The 15,431-nt window shown below is 40.2% G+C and overlaps 1 protein-coding gene across 1 annotated transcript in view; it reads right to left on the bottom strand.

Moving 5' to 3' along the window:
- The window catches only part of LOC133984391 (adenylate cyclase type 1-like), a 62,093-nt gene that overhangs the window by 25,373 nt on the left and 21,289 nt on the right, over positions 1–15,431 (bottom strand). The window contains 4 exon segments of the mRNA XM_062423693.1: positions 463–657; positions 7,738–7,893; positions 10,407–10,548; positions 12,552–12,710. Coding sequence (XP_062279677.1) covers positions 463–657; positions 7,738–7,893; positions 10,407–10,548; positions 12,552–12,710 — 652 coding nt within the window.

Raw genomic sequence — 15,431 nt, 5'->3', positions numbered from 1 at the left:
CACACACACACACACACACACACACACACACACACACACACACACACACACACACACACACAAACCCTTCCCTGTTGTGTGTCTCCTTTATGACTCTATGGACTCTACCCACGCACACACAGGAGAAAGATATCACGTGTGCCGCTCAGACGTTCCCAAATCATTATCTGCACCCCCTCCTGAGATTGTGGGTGGATTCATCATACAAGACACACACACATGCACACATGCACTCACACACACAAGACATCATAGACAACAGGCGTGGAGCAAGGGAGAAAGGGGAGAAGAGAATTAGAGACTGTGTGGGGAAAGACGGGGGGGGGGGGTGCAGTCACGAAGCATGTTACCTTGCGTGTAATTAGGAAAGTGTATATTTGTTACATTCTGTATCCTTTTTGTAAATATAAATCCAAGTTATAGGGCTTCTCTTGCAGATGTTCAGGCTGCTGTCGTCCTCACCCTGCGCTCCCTGTCTCTGTTCCTGTAGAACAGGGTGACGTAGTTGAGGTCTGATGTCTTGGACTCGGTCTGCCGTGCTTCGATGAGCCGCCCGATGTAGCGGTTGACGCGTGTTCCCGGTGAGTGCTGCACGGCGGCGGTGGAGAAGGACGTCCTGCTCCTCAGCTTCTCTGGCGCAGTCCGCAGGGCTCTCCGCTGTCAGACGCAGAGAGAGAGAAAAAAAAAAGACAACACAATCAAATCTCTGCAGAGGGCCGAGCCTGACTGATACGATGAAAGTTTTGAGCTCGTGCGCTGGTGGTGAGGCATACTAATGTGTCTTGAGTTGTGTGAGGTCAGCGCTCAAAACTGTTTGTTATACTGTAAGTTTTTTTTCGAGCTTTAATGGAAACAAGATGAAAGTCTTACAACCACGCTGGCCTGGCCATGAGAGGCTGTGAGGCTCATTACTGCACACAGCAGCAAACATACATTGTTTAATGGATGAAAAATGGAAACTTTACTTTTCTTAGAGCCTTACCACTAATACGTAGCCCCCGAGGGGACATGGAGGTCAAGAAAAAAAATCTGTACTTATCTCGGGATCCTAACTTAGTTAACTCAGGATCCCGAGATAAGTACAGATTTTTTTCCCCCTGCTCTCCGTGTCCCCTCAGGTGCTCCGTAGTGACGTCAATGTTCTTCCGGGTCAGTTTGGTATCATTGAAGACAAGAACAACAACAATGGAGCAGTTCATAGAGTTTTATTTCGAACTTGGCCTCAAATATAAAGATATTAAATCAGTTCTTGACAGAAGGCCAAATCCTCCTCCATGGTTCCACGTTGCCTCTTGAAGCTAAGTTATTCCGATGGCTGCTGAACTGATCCGGAAGTACATTGACCTAGAAAAGTTATCTCAGGATCCCGAGATAGGTATGTCGGGATCCTGAGATAACTGGCCTCTTTTTTTTTTTTTCCACCTTGTTTTTTTTTGTTTGCCTCATGTCCCCTCAGGGGCTCCGTACCACTAACATATAGAATGAGCTAAACCTAAATTAAGCATATTTATATGGCACATTATTCCTAACAATCTGTTACTCATTTCCACTTCCAGTAGTTACGGAGCTACTTTATCAATCATCTGGAGTTGTGTTTCTGCCCACTTGATTAAAACTTATTCAATTAAAACTTACCAATATTCCCTCTCTTTTAGCTCTGTTTTTACTCTTTACCAACTCCTGAGGGAAATATCTGGTTCTTTATCTGCTTAATTGCTCCACTACGTTCACCAGCTAGTCTGCAGATAACTGCGTCTATTTGCAATTTGGTGCTGAGCTTCTTCTCTAAAACCAGCTGCCTCCTGTGGCCAAAACATGACACTATGAGAGTGCTGAGAGTGAACCAAAACAGCCAGAAAGCAACTTAATAATGACCGAAAGTCGCTTCGAAGCTGCATAAAGCTGAGCGGAGCTGCAGAGTTACTGATAAAACTCAGTTCATCACCTTAATACATTATTATTACAAAGAAAATATCCATCAGAGCTGCTTTACTGACACAATAAAGCTCTTAATACAAGATGAGCATGTATACACTCATGTAACTACACACATTATTATAGACATGGGGGAGCATACACTAATCAGAGACTAAATCTATCCCAATTGTAAAGCAAGAAAATGAAAGTATGTTTTTAATGACTCTTAAAAATATCAACAGCAGCTGAAGAGGCACTTCAGATGAACCTGCGGGGCAATTAACAGATCTTATTTGGACTATCTAAGGACTCAATGGATGCAATGACCAAGTAATGTGCTTTCTTTTTAAACATCTGGACATCAGTCTGTTGTAGAAGAGAGAAATGCAAGTCGGGGGGGATTCGAAAGTCGTGAATCACTGTTATCAAGTAAAGATATTAGTGAATGGACAACTTTCTCTAGGTTAGACAGGCATAAAGATGGCCTAATTTTAAATAATTAAAGGTCTATTTTTATGTATTGTGGCAATTTAGGACATCTCATGCTCATCTTTTTAGGCTCAGCTCTACATTGTACTTGCACAGCCAACAATATGGACTTTTAAACAATAGAACAGGTGTATTTAATAACATTAACAGTGGCTCTGGACCATTTAAGCATCCCAGTAAGCCAGTGAGCATGCAACATCACCTGGGACTGGTAAACCTAAATGCAATACAGACATGATTGATGTTATTAAATTGCACATGTGCTTTTTTCCTGCAGTGACCAAGTGGCAGCTATCACGGCTTGAGGCTGAATCCAATGCGGAAAGTCCCACCGACGGCCGCTAGACGCATTAACTTCTCTCTATGAGTCAATCATTAACTTCAATGAGACTTCATGGTCTTAATCTCTAAATTCAGGCCCCGCTAATAAGTGCGCTGGAGGTCATTATAGAAAGCACTGCTCCGTAATAAGATGTAAGGACTTATAGAGGGGCCTTGATGTTTGATGTGTGGGTGTTGATGGACAGCTGTGATTGACAGTTGTCTCACCTGCTGCTCTTCCGCGGCTGCAGGACTCACACCGACTCAGACTGTTGTTGCAATATTTCGGTGAGTTTAATGTTACTTGATTATAAAACCTATGTCTAAATATTCAGTATGTGGTTGTGACTGTCAAACTAATTTCAGTTCAGGGGCAACTTACAGCCTAATTTGATCTAAAGTGGGCTGGAGCAGTAAAACCAATACATCATAACCTATAAATACTATATAATATATGTATAATACATATTATAACTTATAACCCTAGTAGGAGATACTGATAAAATGTGTCCAAGCCCACTGAGGGAAATTTGTGTTTCAAATCTGAACCATATTGCAAGTCAGTTATCTCAAGTTTGGACGTCTACATGCAGATCAGAAGCTTTGACTGTGAATGGTGAGTAAAAATAAATGAGGAAAGCGGCATATTTTATTAAAAAACTGGAATTATCTTTCTGTAATTTTCATACATTGCAAAGTTAACCCTCCTGTTGTCCTCCGGTCAAGGAAGGACAGGAGGAAGGAAGGAAGGACAGATAGAAAGGAGTAAGGATGGAGGGAAGAAGGAAGGAAGGAAGGAAAGAAAGGAGGAAGGATGGAGGGAGGAAGGAAGGACGGAAAGAAAGGAGTAAGGAGGGAGTGAGGAAGGAAGGGAGGAAAGGAGTAAGAAGGAAGGAGGTAAGCAAAGAAGGAAGGAAGGAAAGAAAGAAAGGAGTAAGGAGGGAGGAAGGAAGGAAGAAAGGAAGGAAAGAAAGGAGTAAGGAGGGAGGAAGGAAGGAAGGAAAGAAAGGAGTAAGGAGGGAGGAAGGAAAGAAAGGAGGAAGGAGGGAGGAAGGAAGGAAGGAAGAAAGAAAGGAAGGAAAGAAAGGAGTAAGGAAGGAGGAAGGAAGGAAGGAAGGAAGGAAAGAAAAAACAATCAAAAATGATGGGGTCAATTTGACCCGGGAGGACAACAGGAGGGTTAATACCAGCCAGATTGAACCCCCCCTCGGTGGCCCCACATGTTCCCTTGGTGGGCCGGTTCCGTATGTTTGACACCGCGGCTCTAATTGAAGTCAATGCAACTAACAAAGCTGAAAATTCATCTCTGACCTGTGAAATAAACAAGACTCGCTACATGTCCTGCTAATCTGAGATACAGGGTGGCATGTTCTATCCAAGAAATATTAATGATGTGTTTAACTGTATGATGAGAAAGGGTTGGAATAGACCTTTATCCATGTAAATCTTAACTGGTAGGCTAATCTATCATGCACGGTACCACGGTGATGGATTTGGAGCAATTTAATTGGCTTCAGCAATCACTGATGTTATTAACTGCACCTGTGTGTGTTTCCTGCTTTGACACCTCAAGCAGCATTATGCTTGTATGCCTGCACCCCTCCTCCCATCATTTAAAGTTCTGCCTGCTTTTTCACTACAGCATATGAGTGTATCTATATATATATATATAACGTGTCTATACAGTATGTTCACTGAGCTTTTTCTGACTGCAAATGAGCTGTAATTTATCAGCTTCAGGTGTGTTTTGGCTCAGCTGCATATGGAGTTTAATGCTAGTGTAGAGGTAGCGAGTCAACATGCATCCAATTAACACGTTAGCATGCATGTCAACAGCTATTTGATGCTGATATTTAGCATGTAACGTTCATTATTTTAGCATGTATAAGCATGTTTCACTGTTGTGTAGAAGTTAGTGTGTGTTTTTAATTGCTTGTTAAGGTTGCATGGATTATATAGGTGTGTCCTGGTGAATCACCATTCATGTGGCTTAATCAACATTATGCCAAAATTATGCTATGCTATCCTCACAATAAACTGTAAAGAGCTGCATATTTGAAGACCGTCTACATTGAAACTACCACTAATTATATAAAGAAAACATAAGGCATTGTGTAGCACAGAGTATGTCATCATCTACTTTATCTATCATACAATAAGTTTACTCAACTAGTCTCAACTTCAAGTATTATAAGATATATTTTATGTATATATATAATTGACAGCTACAGTACTAAAAATAAAACATGCAATATTCTTCAAATTAACACCTGCATCTATAAACATTAATTAAAAACACAGCGACTGTCACTCTCAATCTGTCTCAGTGGAGGTGAAATAAAGATCATAATATAATTTAGTTTCTTCTACAGTTTCTACATCCATCTTAATAAGTAAGTTTAAGTAGTTCAAGTTGGGTTTTTTTGGATGACGCAATTTGACTTGACACAAATTAGGCAAACTGTTGCACGAATGTTAAGAAAACAGCACACTTGACATGTCTTTTTAAAAAAGGCTGATATGTAACAGAGGCAAATTAAATGCAATTAAATGCTCTGTTTGGTTTGACTTAATTAGGAATAATTATTAAAAAAAAGATTACAGGACTTGTTAGAAGAGATTTGTTGCAGTGTAGTGCTACATGATGCTTGGACTGGAAATTAGAAAAAAGATGCAAATACTCTAAACCAATAACAGCTGTATCATTCAACAGTTTAGGGAACACATCATGCATCACCAGACTCATGAACAGTTTACACCATACTGAACACTGCACTAAAGGATGCTGCACTAAAGGATGCTGCACTAAAGGATGCTGCACTAAAGGATGCTGCACTAAAGGATGCTGCACTAAAGGACGCTGCACTAAAGGATGCTGCACTAAAGGATGCTGCATTACAGGATGCTGCACTACAGGATGCTGCATTAAAGGATGCTGCATTACAGGATGCTGCACTAAAGGACGCTGCACTAAAGGATGCTGCATTACAGGATGCTGCACTAAAGGACGCTGCACTAAAGGATGCTGCACTACAGGATGCTGCACTAAAGGATGCTGCACTAAAGGACGCTGCACTAAAGGATGCTGCACTAAAGGATGCTGCACTAAAGGATGCTGCACTACAGGATGCTGCACTACAGGATGCTGCACTACAGGATGCTGCATTAAAGGATGCTGCACTAAAGGATGCTGCACTAAAGCATGCTGCACTAAAGGATGCTGCACTACAGGATGCTGCACTACAGGATGCTGCACTAAAGGATGCTGCACTAAAGGATGCTGCACTAAAGGATGCTGCATTACAGGATGCTGCACTAAAGGACGCTGCACTAAAGGATGCTGCACTACAGGATGCTGCACTAAAGGATGCTGCACTAAAGGACGCTGCACTAAAGGATGCTGCACTAAAGGATGCTGCACTAAAGGATGCTGCACTACAGGATGCTGCACTACAGGATGCTGCACTAAAGGATGCTGCACTACAGGATGCTGCACTACAGGATGCTGCACTAAAGCATGCTGAAATTAAGGCATCATAGACAATCCTGTGTTATGAAGTGCAATATTTAGATTGATTTATTTCTACTAATCGCAATATACCTACCTTTTTAAACTTTTAAAGTGCAATACAATGCAACATCTGGCTGTATACATAGGTACTAAATATTGTGTATGTATGTTTGACGTGTGTGTGAGAGAGATTTTTAACTTACATTTTTCTATTTCTAGTTGAGAAATTTCATTGTATACCCGTACAATCACAATAACCTATTCTTTTCTATTATATTCTAACAAATTGTGCACAAGAATTATTATTTTAAGCATACCGAGGCGACTGTAGCTGATCTGGTAGACAGATCATAAGGTCATAGGCTGCTTTCAACATCACTTTGGAAAAAAGCATCTACCAAATTCATATAATGTGACATTTTTTTGAAATAGTGGCATCGATAGAATTCATGTTTTTCATCACACAGCTGCCTCCTCTCAGAAAAAGGCTGAATTAGCATGATACACTTTTGCAAGAAATTGGCAGTACTGAGTTGGACACCAAAATTAACATAACAGCAGTCTGCAGTAGGTCATCAAAAAAAATCAGCATTCATCATTTGTCTTCTCCAGTAAACAGGTTTTATAATCTTTGGCCCCCAAAAACAATTTGCAGCGTCATCATTCCATTATAAAATTCCTCTCGGTCACAATGCTTGGATTTTGGCGACTTGGACACCGTAATCATGCAACAATGTGGCTAATGCTATTAGAGGAGATGATACCAGGCTGTGGGTGATTACCAGCAGTCATAATGCAGCATCATCAGAATCATGAAGCACTAATGCCTGGCTGAGCTCACACAGTCGGGGCGGATTACAGCTTGAGGGCTATTTTCTGACAGCCAGACCCTGTGATGTCACGATCACCGAACCGACCCAGGAACCAACCAGCAAGCGCTCGGACTGAGTAACTGCTGGGTCATTGTGGTGTAAAAGTCACCCAAAGATACTGAGAAACACACGAGCAAGTTTGAACTCATGCTCATATGATGCACGTATGCAAACACACATGCCCACATAAACACACATGTACAAACACACATGCAGAGAAGCTTGAGAGCGAGTTCACGTCAAAGAGTTGCTCATGATATCTATTCCACTGCCTTACTTTGTAATACAAGCATACTGTAGTACTTATGATGCTGCGAAATCTAGAAATCTGGATTACAGTGGTTTGTGTGTGTGTGTCAGCCTGAGTGTGTGTGCGTGTGTGTGTGTGTGTCAGCCTGTGTGTATGTAGCAGATTAAGAATCCAAGCAGGATTTTGCTCCATCACAAATGGTCATACAAACCCATTAAAATGATTTTATATCACCTAGATATATTTATATCCACTCTTCACTGTATTGCTACTCTCATGCATGCAAACAATACAAAGTAATCTTATTTTGGTCAAAACTCTGACACTGCCTCTATATTTGGATGCCTTCACTTTGCACGTCACACACACTCACACACCTTGTCGTCGTCCTCGCAGGTCATGACGTTGGAGAAAGGGATCTCGGCCTTGAACATCTTCCTACAGTGCATGAGCTGCACCAGCAGGTAGCACACCGTCTTGAACTTCATCCTCTTGGCCGGTTTGATGTCCGACAGAATCAGACCGGGAAAGATCTGGAGAGGAAGAGATGACAGAGAAATAAATCAAAGGATGCTGAGAGGTATTATACACAGGGTTGAGAAGGTTAGTTTGGAAATTTAATATGTTACCCTATTTAAAATGTAATAAGTAATGTAACTATTTCAATTACAAATTTTACCCATTAAGCACCAAAATCTAAGTCCAGCTGTGTTTCATGGATACTGACATGATTTATAAGGGAGATCATTTCTTATAAAGCAACATTTATCTCTCATTTGAAAATGTATTCATTAGTTCATGTAGATTTTGGAATATAAAATAAAGATATTTGATGAATAAAGTGGGTTTAATTGGTACTGTGACTCCATTTAAGCCCATGTGTGCTCCTAATAAGCCCACGTCATGATTTATTTATAAAATGTAAAAAAAAATATTGATTTCAAAGAATTTAAAACAGCAATATATGTATTCAGTAACATGTTAAATATTTAAAAATGAGGAAAAAACCCTCCTGAGTAAAATCTTGAAGGTCTTTCTTCAGATGTAACCTCCTTACATCAACATTTTCATGAGTTCGATTTTGCTTCTGGTAATGATTAAATATCTCCAACATGCTGAAAATGTGTCTTTGAATCTCACACATAAACTTTTTCTCATTTAAGACTAAAAAACAGAGAAAAACCTCCCAGATGATTAAAATATGTTCACCTGACTGTAAAAAAAACAGCTAAAGTTCAAAAATAAAGCCTGAAATCATTTGTTGTTGCAGCATCGCCATGGAAATGAAGGTGTTTGCATGTCAGAGTACCAACAGTTAGCACATATGTCAACTACTAAAAGTTAAATAGCCAATTGCTGCATCTCAAATCACAATTACATCTGTGTAGCACACTGTGTTCATTATGTACTTTCTTGTGTAATGTGCAAATATCGACCGGTTAGTGTCTCAAATCAGACCCAATAAACCTACTGATGGCTTATATGTGACAACAGTATAGTGGTGCTTAGTGTAAAAAACATGTATAATTTATATTAGTATAACGCGGCAATGTTCACCATAGTTACAATGTCCTCGGTCGTCATTTCCTGTTTGAAAAGTGGTCCCTCCCCTTCTGCTACAGAGCCAAGATGGCGACCGTTGAGGGTGAGAAGCGTCTCAACTATCATAGTGCTGCATGTTTCCATACTTCTCAGTGTGAACGCACTCATGTGTACTCAAAATATACACATAAGTGTAAGTACAGAAGTACGAGATTTGAGACACAGCCAAAGTTTCGCATGTAGCCTTTAGCATACCACAATGATAATGTATAGTGTGGAGTATTTTACAGTTTTTAATATATATATCATATAATGTAATGTTTGGTATGTTAGCATCAAGCGGCTAGTTCCCGTCCTCTGAAATGATGCCAACGCGGAAGTAACTTAAAACTGCATTCTATCAAAAGGCCACCAGGGGGCGACCGTTTTGGTGTCAAAAGGACTTCCGTCTCTATACAAGTCAATGGAGAATTCACCAACTTCTCACTTGATTTCTAACCTCAGTAAACGTTTTCAAAATGTGTTTATGGTCTCAATCGCTAGTTTAAAGCCTTCTTCAATGCAGTATGATGTTCATTTGGGACATTTTGGCCTCCCTGATTTTATATGTGACGATAAAGCAGGGTATGCATTAGATACTATTGGCTTCCGAGCAGCAGTCCACAAACCAATGGGTGACGTCACGGATGTTACGTCCATTTTATATACAGTCTACAGTTAGCATATATAAGCCCATATTTAGCATAGCAACATGCTGTGTTATCATTAACTCAGACTGTAGCTGAAGTTAATGGGAGTCTGGTCATTTATCTTACATTGGAAATGGATCTTTTTATGCTGCTAACTTCAGAAGGTGACAAAGTGAAAGCCTGTTATATGAATTTTAAAATCTACAAGCCGGCTGTTTGAACACTTTACACTCTCTGAAGCCTCACATATATAATTCAAGCGGGCTTATATTTAATTTATCTCTTAAGAAAATGTTTCTGAAGTTCTAAACTTAAAACTTAAAAGTCCTCTTTTCACCTACAAGTTTCCAGATTACTATTCTTGGAAAACCGACACGCGGCTTCTTTAATAATGAAACACCTGAGGAGACGTTTGGATTATACGGTAGTAATGGTTGGGATGAAAAGGAATGACAGAGGAGACCATGAGTGCTGTTGGGGAATCATCTCATTCATAGAAATAAAGTAGGCCTGGGTGGGATTTTAACAGTAAACTGTGAGCGTGTGGTGTTCGAAAACCTGTGTGTGTGTGTGTGTGTGTGTGTGTGTGTGTGTGTGTGTGTGTGTGTACGAGTAGAAACACACATACTCTGCACATGTACAGTTGGTGTGAGATAGTGATACTAGCCATGTATGTGCCAGCTTAACACATGGCCTCCCCTCCCTCTACGGCATCAGAGGATTAACTATTACAACACTGACAGATGTGTCACCTCTCCAGTTGTAGGCTGGCAAGAGAAAGAGAGAGGGGGGGGGGACGGGGGGGGGGGACGTACTTTGCGTCTGTGTGATGGAACGATGAAAAACGTCTCTATGTTATGTTTCTGGAGGAAGGCGTGCCTCTCGTGTCCGAAGCCCGGCTCCACCTCGTAGTCTCCATTCAAACACTCGAGGGTGGTCCTTGTGATGTGCACCTTGCTGAGAGCACAAGCGGGGGGAGAGGACGAAAAGCAGTTAGTGATAAAAGTCAGGCGGCGAGGTCTCAAATCATTATTCCTCTCATTATTTTTATCTGTCTAATAGCCCGTCGGCTTGCTCAAAATTCATCACAGTGGAGAAATGTTCATCCTAACGACTCATTTAATCTGGTAACGAGTCTTAAAATCTTATTACTTCACTTGAAACAAGATAAAATTGAGCCAACGAAGTGACCTCATTTCACTGTGTTTTAAATGCAAATGAGCTTGTTACTGTATACGTGAACGATGTGACATTACTTTAACAAAGTGTTCGGACTTATTTTTAACTGCTATCTTTTCTTTCTTTTTTTTTTCAATATGAGATAAGGTGATTTATTAAAGATAACACTATTTTATCTTATCATGAAAAGACCAAAACCAACAATAAATTGCAGGTATTGCCTGATAGAGCTTATATATCTGTGTGCTTTTAAACGTCACTGGTGTTAAACCTTTATGATGAGCATGTGCTATTTATTCTGAGATGACTCTATAAACTATTGGATCCCTGAAAGTACAGTACAGGGTAGGTGTTATATGCTAATGCTTCAGCCTGCACCTTTATAGTCAAAAACTGCATTTTTTTTGGTTGTATATATTTCCAAGGGAGAAAACAAGCACATATGATTATCTACTTTACATATTTACATGTGTATTTGAGTTGCATATATTTAAAAAAAGGCATAAACTAAACTAAAACCTACGTTCGTAAGACATCTTTTGCATGCACAGGGATGCTGTTTACTGTCCTTTGATAATCCTTGAGTATTTATAACAGTATCTGTTGCAGAACCAATACTGATGAGTTTGAGAAAATGCAGCTTAGAAACACTCAATAAGTAGAAAGGGTCTTATTGAACTGACCTAGATGACCGCGGGTATTCAGCAGAGAAAACACAACAAAGACAAACCCCGAGGAATCAACTACTAGATCTAGACGGATAAATCAGCTCAGCCGATAAATCTGCGGATGTGCTTATAGCAGATATGTTGGTATCGGCTTATAAATGCACGTTGGCCGATAAGCAACGAGAAATTACAGTCAGGAAATGCCTCAAATGTAGTTTTAATGTAATTCAGAAACAATATCAGTGTAAAATCGCTTGTTTTCCACTGTAAAATATCCTGCTTAGCATATATCTATATATTTAAATTATCCTTATCAAAACAATGTGTGTGTATTTTGTTGCTAATGTAATAAAATGTGAAATGTCCTTTTTAAATATCAAATGTCAAAGTGTCCATCAGGCTTGATAAACTACGCTTCCCATGTTCATCATAATAAGGAGATAAGTCACACAAATGGAAAGGTATTCCTCTTTTATGGTATTCCTCTCCGTCTGACTCCTGTATCTATATAATTATGATTTTATAGTTATAAGATCTTTATCTCATTATAACAGAAAAACAAGCTCACAATCAGGAAAGATACAGATCTATTGAATTATTAGATAGAGATGTAATTACAAGATATTTACATTTTTAAAAATGGATATGCCAAGTCATAACTATAAAATATTTGTTTTTATTTCTACTTTAAATGAGGGATTATCCCCAATGTGCCTAGTAGTTATGAATAAATTCACCAAAAAAAATCGAAAATTAAAGAAAAATCACCTTTGAAACATCAGGATGTGGCAAAAAAACAACCTATTTTGTCATTTTTCTAAGTTGATTGTTGGTATTGGCTTTATCATTAGTTATGTTTTTGTTACATTAATAATAAGAATATAAAATATGTCATTTTCGGCATTTAAAGTGGACTTTATCTATAAAAAAACACATGTAGAGTAACTACAGTATAAATACATTAAGAACACATTTTGCCATCTGTTAATGCTTTGCTTGGATGCATATATCATGAGGCCTTATTCTGTCTCTGTTGCTGGGATACTGTGTGTCTGTGTGAGTGTGTGTTGCGTTCACAGTCCTGTTTCAGCGGGTGTAACAGTCAGTACTTACCCAGGCAACCCTCCGGCCTCCATCACATTTGCCAGCGTGACATCGTTTGACCAGACGTCATACTGCCATTTCCTCAGGCCCAGCACGCCACACAGCACCCGTCCTGTGTGCAGGCCCACACGCATGTTCAGATCCACCTCTGTCGCCTCCACCACCGACCTGCAGGGGGGGAGGAAGGAAGGAAGGAAGGAAGAGTGTGAAACATTCATCTAGAACTTTTGAAACATATCCAAGAACATTTCACCTCCGTGCCTTTCTCTGTTTGCAGATTATATTACATTTGCTGACGTAGTTCATCCAAGAGTTTGCATGGCTCTCAGGATGTCAGTGTCCGACATTATAAAGTCGCAAATTTGCAAGATAAATACACTCATAAATTTATGAGAGAAAAACTCGAGAAAAAGAAGTCACATCGCCTCACTTTGCAACACTGGAGAGACGTTGCTTGTCGTGCATTATGCTGCCGTGGAAGAACTGATCTAATTGTGCTTTTCAGTTGGGTTTTGCATTGAGGAGATACTTGTGTAACTGAGCGTTATCAACACCCATATTTACATAAGTTATAAAGTAAAAACATGGAGGCTCTGCTGCTTGAACATGAGGCCACACATTTATTACTCATCACTTTTCTGATCATTGTCAGGGCCCGGTAGTGTTATGTATTTTGTAGGTTTAGTTTTTGTCATGTCTACTTCCTGTTTTATTTTGGTGTGTTTCACCTTGTCTTGTGTAGCTTCCTCCCCTCCTGTTTGCCTCCCTTCCCCTAATGTGTTACACCTGTGCCTCGTTATTATCCAGGGTATATATGTGGTGTGCTCTTTCCCTTCTGTGCGAGATCGTCTTGTCAGTTTCGTGTAAGAGTTCCGGCGTTCATATCTTGATTTATATTCTAGTGTATCGACCAGTTTTGCCTTTTGGATCCCGAGTTTGCCTAGTGATTTTGAACTTCTGCCCTGTGTTTTGGATTTCCCGGTTTTTGACTTCTGGACTGATTTAAACTACTGAGAACTCTTCATCCCTGTGTCCCTGTCTCTGCATTTGAGTCCACCTGGTCTGTGCTTGACAATCATACGTCAACACACTCACTTCCGTTCTACTTAAGTACAGTAACAAAGTACAAATACTTCATTACTTCCCACCTCTGGTCTTCCAGATCTCATCCTGACCTCTACAGTTCCCCTAAATTGCCATCTCTTAATTACACTTCACATGGTAGAATATACAAGCTGACAACACGTTGCCATCTTCTTGTAGCTTTCCCCTGTTATTGCAGTTTTGCACAGCTACTTAGAGGAACACATGGTTACTGAGTGCTCTCACAAAGAGTGTTTGTAAAGCTGTGAAATTGGCATCAGCTGACATTTCCTAATGATAATTGTTGACATGCGTCAGGCCTAACGAACTGATTAAATCTGAGACCTTTAAAAAAAAATCTGGAAGCCTTAAGGGGGCCCAAATGTTTTCCACATTTTTAATCAATTTATGATATAAATTATGCATTAATGCTCGCTGAAAATATTGTGTATCATGTTCTAGATCCTTGAGAGACTGTTTACATCTGTTTAATTATATAAAAAAACGGCAAAAAGAATTCATCAAGCGGTGCCCAAACTATTGCATACGACTGTAGAGAGGTGTAGTTTTGACAGAGAGTGTGTTTGTGTGTGTGTGTTTACAAGGTGGAGGAAAATAAAATGTGGTCTGCCCATCAGGCTGAAGGAGGCATGTCACACACACACACACACACACACACACACACACACACACACACACACACACACACACACACACACACACACACACACACACACACACACACACACACACACACACACACACACACACACACACACACACACACAGAGAGAGAGGGATGAGTGTATACAGCAGCACCTGTCCTCTGAGATAAAGGGCTCCTACAGCTGCATCCATCCACTCTGACAGAGCGGCAAGGAAAGAACATGACAGGCTAGTGTTCACACAAGGAAATGAGGTGAAGGCGCTCTGTGTATGTGTGTGTGTCAACATGCTAGTAGAGTGAGGAGTGGGAGAGCACACATGTGAGCCACTAAATTGAACATATTTCTCACTTTGCTTGATTGTTAGCAAACAAAACAACACGATACTTGCTGTTTTATAATGTTGAGCAAACCTTAAATGTTTGGCTGTCTGAAATGTGACAGAGAGAGAAGAGCTGGCAACATGACTGAAGAATGCTTAATTCTGTTTAAGCCAGGCTTGTCCAAAGTTTTCCATAACGGGCCATAATGTGGCTGCAGGTTTATATTCCAACCAAGCAGGAGCAAAGCAGGCTTGACTTGATTTTTGGGTCTTTTTTTGCCTTTAGTGGACAGTTGGTGGCAGAGAGGCCAACAAGACAAGAGGAAAGAGAGAGAGAGAGAGAGAGAGAGAGAGAGAGAAAGGGGTATGACATGCAACAAAGGTGCCCTGCCAGACTCAAACCAGGGACATTGCAGGTATATGGCATGTGCTGCAACCACTCCACAGGCTTGACTCATGTAATCATCTGATCTCAGTCTTCAGACGGTTGATTGGTCAAATCATGTGTGCTCTTGATTGATTGGAACATAAAACCTGCAGGCACACAGGCTCTTTATGGACTAGTTTGGACATGTCTGGTTTAAGATATTCCCTCTTAAACACTGAAGATAGAAACATATTTGATGCACAACTTTCTCTAATTACTCAAAGAACTTCAGCACAAAGTGAGCAGCACCAGCAAGATAACAAAGTAATATAAGCACAACTGCGTTCCTGGACATGCTCAGAGAACTACTCTGAAGACTGAAAACGTTAATTACTGTTATTACTCTCTGCAGCCGTTACTAAACAAACTTCTGTAACCATTGTCTTTGTGGC

Source organism: Scomber scombrus, chromosome 8 (assembly GCF_963691925.1).
Source record: "Scomber scombrus chromosome 8, fScoSco1.1, whole genome shotgun sequence".
NCBI classification, from domain to species: Eukaryota; Metazoa; Chordata; class Actinopteri; order Scombriformes; family Scombridae; genus Scomber; species Scomber scombrus.
This window is presented reverse-complemented; position numbering and strand designations above follow the sequence as displayed.